Below are 10,604 nucleotides of genomic sequence, written 5' to 3' on the forward strand. Positions count from 1 at the left end.
TATATATAAATATATTATAGAAAGTTATAAGCCACATTCCGTGATAATATTGCAAAGAAAAGACTAACACAAACTTTTGCAATATTTACTATTTTAAGAAAGAAAACATGTGTTTCTATTATCATTTATATATTAGATATCTGCCTCATCCTTATTTTCTATGCAAAAGATAAATATTTATATTAATTATACTGTGCCGTATACAATATAAGCTGTATATAATATATGATTCTACATTTTACCTAATCTATTAATACTACAAAATATGCTACATTTGCCGAATGTAAAAAAATATCGCTTCTCGTGTCAAAAATCTGACTTGATTAATGTAGATAAAATTAGTTGTACGAAACACATTTAATTGCAAGTCTAAAAAGTTTGCAGAAACTTTTGTCATTTCTATGATTGTACTCTCTAGAGCCTCCTAATGAAAAGCTACACTTATATTCTACACATTTAGTCATTTTATTTCCAATTAGTTTGCCGAAAAATGCTTTGGTTGTGCGTTTGCATAATTTGGATATTCCTTACGAGATATCTGACGGAAAATTTCAATGAGAAAAAAAACGGTATCCTTTTCCTTGGAGATGCATTTTCACTACCATTACTTTTACTTGTTGCTTATATATATATCAATCAAATTGCACAGAGAATAACCATTGTTTTATAAGAAAAAAAAAAAAATAATAATGCTTAAAAAATGATAAAACAATAAAAGAAACACTTAAAAATCTCTTCAGCATTATTATTAATTTATAATGCTAACCACACATAATCTCCTCCCGCTAAAAAGACAGGAAGCACGATTGCGCAAACGCATTTTTCAGAATATACTGTTTCGCACGTACAACATATGTATCTTCAAAGAGTACTAAAATTACTATATATAATAATAATTACTCTTCATAATTATTATATATATAATAATTACTATATAGTATAATATAATTGTGGGATTTTTCCTCAAAACATAAGAATCAATTTCAAGTGAAATGATATCTTACATTTACTGATACAACTCGCGACCTACAGCTAGTGACCGAAAATATATGGATACGCAACCAAAGTGTATACGGCAGCTTTTTTAGCCATCAAAGGAATTGTACAATAGATTAATTTAGTATCTTAAGTTACCTAGTTACTGTTGTGTTTGTGTATCAAATCATTATCATAACAATTACTTGTTGGGCACACACCGAATTAAAGTCTCAGTTGTAAGCATGTTTCATATTTCCGGTTCTTTGTAATCGCTGTTCATTAGCCATCCTCTTTTGGGGGTGTAAACCAACCTGCCAGATGTCAATGTGAAAATATATATTTATAATATATATATTAAGTATAGCATAAAAAAATAAGTAAATTCTTACCATTTTTTTCGTGTATTTGTACAAGAGACTTGAATGACTGTTGGGCACGCGCCAAACTATATTGGCCTTGTCCGCCACACACTTTTCCAGCACCACCTGATCCTTGGAACTGTATTCGTGCTTTTCCCTTCACTAATGTCGCTGAAATCTGCATTATAACAGCTTCTACCGTATATGCCGAACTCCATCCCTGTTTTGTAAGAAGTTCCATACAAATAGCACCTCCCACAAGAACATAACCACCAGAAATGATGGGATGTACAACTCTTACAAATGGAGGTTCAAATGGATAGGTTTCCTGTGATAGAAAATTACAACACCTAACATAGTTAAAAGATTCACAAAGTTGCTCAAAACTACAAGCTAATATATACAAATTTAAGCTTATTATTGTAATAAGATATATATATAACAAAATACCTTGAAAAGCATATTGAGAAGAATACTGTCTTTGCCTTCTTTCTCTTTTAAAAGAATGAGATCGCTATGAAGTGGTGAATCAGGATCTACACACATCAACCTGATATTCCATTCATATAAACTGTCATTTACTAGTTCTATGCTATACATGCCTGGAAAGAATGGAAAAAGTTTTATATACACATATATATGTGTACTAAATATAATGCTTATTAAAACATAGTTTAATTATGTGTGTATGTGTACACATATATAAAATCTCTCTTCCAAAATTTAAAAAAAATATACCTTTTTTAAAACTGTCACTTCGATATATATCACGTAGTTCTTTCATGAGTCTATCAGTAGCTTGCACACTTCCACAAACAGATCCTTTCAAATAATCTTGTCTCTGATTCTGTCTCAACCTTTCCAATGTTGCAAGATGTTCCAAATCCATTTCTTCGCTCTGTAGCATTGAACATTAAGATCATAACAACGGTAGCAGTTGTGTATTAGATCAGTGTCGTAAGCTTATCCTTCTTTACCTTACTCTTAGCGTTAGCGTCTCCTTCATCCATATCCAAGTGTAAGTCTTCTTCAGTCTCACTCTCTTCATCTTCATCAATATCATCTATATCTTCGGCGTCCATCCTTTGTGCCACAGCTTCGTTTGGTCCTCCTAAACGTAAAGGATCCAAAGCAGTCCTGAGTCTTTCGACATCCGGCGGTTCTGGTAACGAATGTAATCTGCATAATTCTTTCAAAAGAATTCCAACTTGGTTGATTACGTGGTTGTCGCGGCCCGTTGTGTTACTTAAAATTTGTACAGCGTTTGTAACACTAGTCTCTTCGGATTCGGCGAACCAGACCGGTGGTGTTGAAGGATAGGTTTCCTGCATTAACATTGTTAATATTAATACAGCTCTTATGTGTCATACAACGGTAGAAATCATATTAAAATATAAAAGCAAAAAGACAAAACAGTTTTAACACAGTTTGAACACAGACTGTCTCTCACATATACACTCAAGCGCGCACGTTTACATCCATTTAACACACATATACACAAAGAAATATGAACACACCGACCTCTACCGTATAATCAGTAAATGATGCACGAAAAATGCTGAAATATCTACAAGAATAACGTACAGACAATACACATTACAAAAGGATTGCGCTTGATTGCAATATTCTTCGTGCTGACATCGTGCATACACATGCACACATAAGTCACTCTCGTTACGTCTCTCGCGTTGTAAGAAAAAATCAAACTCTCGTTGCTATTTGTTATTAAATTGCATTCGATACGGAATTAATGAAATACGAAACATCGTACGATATTTGAAAACGAATCTTCTTTGTCTGTCTGTCTGTCTGTCTGTTTCTCCCTCTCTATCTCACTCTCTCTCTCTCTCTCTCTCTTTCTCTCTGCGTTCGTCTGACATTGTGTCAAAACAATTTTGATAAGACTGTTAAAAAAACGACATTATCCTTTGCGAAAAAGGACTGTACTATCATCCTAGCATCAATCTTTATCACGCTATTAATCCACTAATGAAGATTCTCATCCTACGATATTAGGAAAAAAAAAAAAATCAATTGCAACAGCGTCGAAATGATCGAGCTATCGCGTGAAAAGGAAATAATAAAAACGCCGTGATATCGAAGTATCGTCGATCGCGTGTCTTGTTGTCTAACACCAAGCAATATCGAGAGTATTGTTTCTTTGTCCTTATACGTCCGGATCAGACACCAAGCGAGTGTCTATTCGGAACGAGTGAACGGACGAAATGAACGAAGCAACGAACGAACGAATGCACGTACGCACGCACACAACGAGTTAATGATCGTTCAAAGCACACTCGCGTACTTTCATTCGTACGCGCGCGCGTGTTACACTTACTGTGATATTGGCGTGTATTTCGTACTTCTTCCCATTTTTACCGACGAATCTGCAGCTGAGCTCGTCCACGCTCGCAGACATTATCTGAAACCTCTCATGGCTCTTGGGGAAGACGGATTCGAGCGTTTTGATTTCCTGCTTGAGAGTGTTCAGACAAGCCATTTGCGGGGTGACGTTACGAGCAGAGCTATCGGGTATCCAAATTCGACGGCTAGTTTTACTTCGCCCGAACGAAATACGGACGAAATACCCGACGTGAGAGAGACACGATGATCCCGATGACTACCCGACAAAATGGCGACTGCGACTAAGTATTTCGGCCAGTCTCGTGCGAGCTCGTTATACTTCGTCGTCGATGGCGCCATCGCGTTGCCGTTTCTCAAAACGTCGTGCGTGACGTACTTCCGGTGCGAGTGCGGCAAAAGTTGAAGATAGGTCAACGCGCGTAACGAATTCAAAAGACGAAATTTCTTCTCTTTTTATAACATAAACGTGTGTCCTAATTCTTATTTCTTATTAAATATAATATTAACAGAGTCCACGTACGTATAATTAAATAATTCTATATATATTATTTAATTTTTTTCAAAGAGTCAAAATGAGATGCTGGATATAGAAACGAAAAAATAAATCTCTTGACCAAATCCAGGAGAATATAAAAAGTAAAAAATAGGGGAAACGCTTGAAATATGTATGCGCATGATGAGTGCACGTCTGACGCTAAGAAAATTCGTTTCCATTGATTGTATCATGAATTTATTTGAAATATCTAGTATAGCTCTATTTCTCTTATATCCTATATGTACAAACGATAGCGTATATATAATAAAGTATAATACATATTATTTTAACAGATGTTAACAAAAAAAGATGCTAATCTAATATATTAAAAATAATTATATTCTAAACGCGTTCGGGGACATGGATTTGTCTCTTGCGTTTTTCTTTTTTTTTCTCTTTTTTTTTTTTGTTTTTTAAGAAGAATGCAACGCGTATAACATAGATATGTAAAATAAAATAAAATTGGTATGCATTCATGTTAAAATAATTCAAGAAATTCTATAAACATTTCTTGCTGCACTAAAGAATTATGACGTAAAATCAACATGTACTATTCTTTGCTACATATATACATATGCAGTCCTATATCTCTTTCTGCAAAATATAGCATTGTTTTATAATCGCATCAAACTTACTCTTATCTGTAAAAATGAGGTAAAAGATATAAAATTCCATATATGGTATTTTTGATAATCATAAATCTGTTGTGTACGTACATAATATCGAATATTACAGAAACTAAATTAAATAAAAAGCTATATGTATCAAAATTAAATGAAATATTTTATCGCTCAAATATTTTTATTTAAATAATAACCGTAAATTGTGTGTTTGTGATTTTCGAATTTTTTTTCTACAATCTCAATAGCAATAATAAGATCTTTTAAAAATGGTGAGCCAACAAAATATTCTTTATAAATGATGAAATATATTGATATTACGACAGGATATACGAACAATTTCTGTTTTTTTGTGTGGAAGATTCACGTTCGACGTGAATCAGTCGTTATAATTATCTCTTTATATACACTTGTGTTTGCCATGTACATTTTTTTTAGAGATTTCTTAACGCTAAAGTTAGTGAGTGACGAAAGTATATATAGCCGGTCGATAATAACTATTTAAACCTCTGTCCCACATCGAGAAGAGATAAAATAGCATCTTATACATTGTCCCAAAACGTAGGGCACTATTGCGTTTTGCATTCTATTATTATAAGTGAAAATAAACGACAATTATCGAAGACTCATTAATAATGTGTGCATTGATAATGTTCTGAAATAATTTATTAAACTTAAAGCAAAATTTGATTCTCGTAACGCATTATGGATCAAAATGGAAGACTATTTCAATGTGTTTTCGAATATTAAATAGATTTTTTCATCGCTTGAATGTCATTGCATTTTCCTTCACAGTTACGCTCTACGTACGTTTTAATAGTCTTCTATACATGTTGCAGCTTGGATATTTTCAAATGCATACACAAATTTAATATGTATATGAAATGGGTTAAGCGTGAAACGGTCACAACTGAATCTGGCTTTAACTTTGAGCATAATTGCATTGGACTTAATTCTACCACACATTTATTGTTTTTAAACATTTTTTCTAAAATCTTGATCAAATAGATTTGTTATAATATTCTCGATGTGTACAACACATTTAACGTGAATAAATATTGTTTCTCTTTCTGTCTCTCGCAAAATTTTATATATATTTTTTATATTTCTATTTGAATCATATGTGACAAATTTCACGCTAACCCTATCATGAGATACTTATCCTCAACAAATACTGAGTATAGGTACAAAAATGTAAATGTAACTGTGTAACAAATTTCGAAAAATTTTTAAATAATAAAATTAATTGTCTTAAAGCAAAAATTTACAATATGAATATCAGGAAGATGCAGCAGCAATATATTGAGAAATACTATTCATAAATATAAATATTAAAATATAGAAACAAACAGAATGTGTCAATTTTACTTTTTTTTAACGATTTGTGGAAATGTCATTTTTATATATTATTCATCTTTCATAAATGTAGTCCACGAGATATTGCTTACTGCAATCTTTTCACATTAAGTAGACATTTGTTTCACTTTATCATTTCATTTGATACGTCTATCACACTCTCCTGTATACAGTGTATTTGTTAAACAATTGAAACGAAAAAAATTGTTCGGCATTACGTACAGTAATGCTTTCATTAAACAAAATTTTATGAAAATGGTATAAAAACTCACAATGAATAAATGAATTAACATTTTTAAATTAGCTTGCAGCTAGTTATCGTAATACGTACTAGTAATAGCTAGGAACTTGAAGAAGCATTACTTCCATTTTTCGCTTTTTATTGATATATGTTTAATATGCAAAATAGGTTATTCATTTTGAATAACTCCATAGCACGTCATGTCCATCTGTAAATTGGACAATAGCATTTTCTTTCTCCGAATTTCTTTTTAAAATAAAACTCATAAAATAAACAATATATTGACATGTAACAAGAACACTATGAAAAATGGAAAGTCTAAAAGATTACTATTTTTTTAATGTTGCAAAGAGGTAGAAATAAAGTAATGTGTATTTTATATATTGCACGCGCATGTTTATATACGTGCATGTATATATATATGTGGAATGATAGGATATATTTAATTTAAAAATAAGAATGCTCTCTTCCTCTCTTAAGTCTATTTGTGTCCTGCGACAATGTAGTATTTCGCACATTATAGCAGATTTTGAACAAAATAAAATAAACAAAAAGCAGATCTTAATTGTCAACCATAATATTCTAAATTTACATGTCTCAGTTTTATTTACAGTCACATTCTTTTCAGTAAATACATTTTGGAGAAAGAAATAGCTCTCTGCTGTCACTGTACATAAACTTGAATCGTCGGATGTGTGTACTTTTTGTTGCGTATCACACACGAAATATAATCTTTTATTTAAATATCTCGCGGGCGTATCACAACGATGTTAAATACGCAAATCGACGTGTTATCGGCTTATTTAGAACGCCGAATGATAATAATCGTAAGTAGGCCAGTAAGGCTGTAGCCAATCCTAGCTGGTACGTTGACGCTTTTTGGCAGGGTGCTCTTCGGACGAATGAGCTGGGGAAGGCATGACCATATCTCCTCTATTAAACATATATTTGAATTGCGGCATGTATTTCATTACACTCCTAACTTGGATCAAAGGTAGATTTTCAACTAGCGAAGAACATTTGCCTGCGTCCATTAACATCTGCATTTGTAGTCTGTAAAATAAATATTAATTAATATTAATTATATACTTTTCCTTTTGCAGTAGTATAGAACATATTATGGAGAGAATATATTGTGTTCCAAATATAATCTTACCTATTTCCTTGATATAAGTCTATTTGTAGAACGTCTGTAAGGACTTGTTTACAACTCTCGATGTCACAGGCAGGAAAAAAGTTGGAAATAAAATCGGGAAGTGTCATTAACAATTCAGTGTAGATGTAAGGTTTGAAGTTGATGCAGGGTACCATTTTTTCTTCAACTAGCGCTTTCTGTATTTGGTAAGGTTGTACATGGCAAGGTGACATATGTGTTTCTGATATCGGTATTAATGGTTTTCTCCCTCGGGTATCCCTGAAAAATTACTTAAATATGAGAATGTGATAATCAAATAGAGCAGATAAATGTTACAACAAAAATTCCTGTTAATCACATGTCTATTCATTCGATTCCTGTAAAATAATGATAAACTCTAATATATACCTGGAACTGCTGCTGCTACCGCTGCTACCGTTGACTGGTATTAAGGGAGGTGGATATTTTACATGAGATGTGTTATGTACAGATGGTGTGTGTCTTTGCGGATGTAATAAAGTTGATGCTGATGTATGTACTGGCATTAAAGCTTGGACTTGTTCGCTCAAGCCAAGCATCTGTGGATATGTACTTGCTGTGACTGCATTAGGTACACCTAATGTAGGTGTTGTATATGTAGTGGTCACCCTGAAATAGAAAATTTATTACATTATTTTTGATTATTTTGTAGAATAATAGTTATTTTAATTTTATTACGCTATTTATTTTTATTCTATTAAAGTCTTTAGCCTCTTTAGTAATGAATAGTAATGAAAATAAATGCATACTTTTTTTGTGTTGTTTCTTTATCTTCTATTCATTTAAATCAATAAAGTGCTCAATATATTGCAACATAAGAAACAATATAGAATTTATATACACATGATTAGGAACAATATAGAATTTGTATTTGGATCGTTCACATCAAAACCGGAATTTAATTTTTAGGCAGGTAAAGAGACAAAATTATAACCAGTAAAGAACATTTATTTTTCAACGTAATCTTTATTTATATCACAGCATTTTTCCTATCGACGTATCAAGTGCGTTAACACCGACAGAATGAAAGAAATTGTCCTGACGTCTGAACCACTTTAACACACATTGTAACACACATCTCCCAGAAAAACAGGAAAAAACTGCAAACATTTAGATTTCCATTTGCTTGGTCCCTTGAAGTAACATTTGGGCGGTAGGCGCTTTCGGTCAGAAGATGAGCTTAAAACGTATGTGCTACAGTGGTTCAGACATCCTTCAAACAAATCCTTCTATTCTGCCGGTATTAACGCATTGATACATCGATGGCAAAAATGTCGTGATGTAAATGGAGATTATGTTGAAAAATAAATGTTCTTTACTAGTCATAATTTTGTCTCTTTACCTGTTTAAAAATTAAATTTCGGTTTTGACGTGAACGACCCAAGTATACGAGGTGTGATCAAAAAGTAACGAGAATTTTCAAATTGCGTGCGCTGTATCTTGTCTATCGAGTTGATTCTTTGTGTGTGTGTTAGTAGCACTGCCAGTGACGTACGTGTCAATTTTCAGGCAGCTACGACGCTTAGTTTGTGTTTGGCGAGCGAATGAGCAAGACGTACTTCAGTGTGATCGGCGATTTTTTGTGTGGCGAAATGTCGGATCAGAGTTTGTTTGAAATTTTTTGTTAAAAACGGAATTAAGTGCAGCGAAACTTTCAAAATGTTAAAGAAGGCGTTTGGCGACGATACTATGTCACAACCACGAGTTTATGAATGGTACAAACGCTTTCAGGAAGGCCGAGGAGACATCGAAGATGACGCGAGATCATGAAAACGTGGAAAAAGTTAAAGAGATTGTGCTTGCTAATATATTAGCTAATATTAGCTAATATATTAGCTAGCACAATCTCTAACTTTTTCATATATATATATATATATCCATTTATATAAATTACAACACATTTAAACACGAATAATTAAATTTATAAATACATTTTTTTGTACTCAAATCATGAAAAATGTCAAAATATTATTAGAGTCGATTTATATAAAAGCAGTTTATATACAATATATAAAGATATTCATTAATTTTATAAAAAAATTTATGATAGTGCTGTCAACACTATTATTTTAAATATTACCCAAGCACTTTTGGATATTATAAAATAATGTACATTGGAATATATGCCTTGTAATTATATATATAAAATAATGTGTAATTATAGGTAATGATATTATTTCTCATGAAATTATCGAGTGAATATGATACTGCCGTTTTCCTTATTTGTATCGAGGAACTAATGGACACTCGTCCAATTTTTACCCGAATGTAAAAATCATTCGATTACTAAATCATTTTAGATGACGGGCAAACGTTCTTGGCTTAGTTACCTGCATATTTGGATACTAAGACTATTCTATTCATGTTGACAGCACTGTGATAAGCATTATAAAATATTAAGTATGTGTATATATATCACATATTACATGATAAGTGTATGCATCAAGTAACTAAGAAAGTTTATGCAGCTTTCTGCTTCTCTATCATAAAAACTGCATGATTTTTCTCTTAGTTACTTCTGATAATATTAATAAATATATTATTAAAAGCAAAGATTTACAACTGAATCAATGTATTTATCACGCAAAGAAGCTTTAAAGACAGTCATATAGATTAATTATAAGTATTAATATTAGAATTTTATCTCTGTATAAATCAGCTTGATATAAATTTGTACATGCTATCTTATTCCTTATGATAATCTATACGACTATAGTATATTTTAGAAGGACTCACCAATCATCCTTCCCATAGGTGGGATAACTATATAAAAACAAAAATACGTTGTATGTACAAATGCAGAAAGCTATAGTGCAGATACTCTACATATAACAAATAATTATACTTTATATATAACACAATTTTTCAAGCTGGTATAAACATATATATGGCAGTAATGAGATCGATATTTCATGCTTAATGTGCTGTTTACAAAGAATAAGAAATTCTCTTCTTCATATATTTATTTTAATATATA

At 32.0% G+C, this 10,604-nt stretch overlaps 2 protein-coding genes across 7 annotated transcripts in view; both read right to left on the minus strand.

The window, feature by feature from the left end:
* LOC115238011 (ubiquitin-conjugating enzyme E2 Q2) overlaps positions 1 to 3,985 on the minus strand; it is a 7,660-nt gene extending 3,675 nt beyond the window's left edge. The window contains exons 1-6 of one of the 3 annotated variants that reach the window (XR_003884419.1): positions 3,676 to 3,985; positions 2,315 to 2,662; positions 2,076 to 2,235; positions 1,788 to 1,939; positions 1,368 to 1,665; positions 1,197 to 1,289 (exon numbers count right to left, since the gene is read on the minus strand). Coding sequence is in view for 1 of the 3 variants with exons in the window: in XM_029811492.1 (XP_029667352.1) it covers positions 1,258 to 1,289; positions 1,368 to 1,665; positions 1,788 to 1,939; positions 2,076 to 2,235; positions 2,315 to 2,662; positions 3,676 to 3,837 (1,152 nt within the window). In the remaining 2 variants the exon portion in view is untranslated. Of the gene's footprint in view, positions 1 to 719; positions 1,290 to 1,367; positions 1,666 to 1,787; positions 1,940 to 2,075; positions 2,236 to 2,314; positions 2,663 to 3,675 lie in introns of those variants that run through there. The other 2 variants (XR_003884418.1, XM_029811492.1) reach the window with 2 other exon arrangements.
* Positions 3,986 to 4,614: 629 nt separating this feature from the next.
* LOC115238007 overlaps positions 4,615 to 10,604 on the minus strand; it is a 17,032-nt gene continuing 11,042 nt past the window's right edge. For 3 of the 4 annotated variants that reach the window (XM_029811479.1, XM_029811478.1, XM_029811481.1), the window contains exons 4-7: positions 10,364 to 10,390; positions 7,997 to 8,236; positions 7,610 to 7,867; positions 4,615 to 7,506 (exon numbers count right to left, since the gene is read on the minus strand). In XM_029811479.1, coding sequence (XP_029667339.1) covers positions 7,311 to 7,506; positions 7,610 to 7,867; positions 7,997 to 8,236; positions 10,364 to 10,390 — 721 coding nt within the window. In that variant the 3' untranslated portion in view covers positions 4,615 to 7,310. The remainder of the gene's footprint in view (positions 7,507 to 7,609; positions 7,868 to 7,996; positions 8,237 to 10,363; positions 10,391 to 10,604) is intronic. The other variant, XM_029811480.1, reaches the window with a different exon arrangement.

Source organism: Formica exsecta, unplaced genomic scaffold (genome assembly GCF_003651465.1).
Source record: "Formica exsecta isolate Colony F162 unplaced genomic scaffold, ASM365146v1 scaffold318, whole genome shotgun sequence".
Classification (NCBI taxonomy): domain Eukaryota; kingdom Metazoa; phylum Arthropoda; class Insecta; order Hymenoptera; family Formicidae; genus Formica; species Formica exsecta.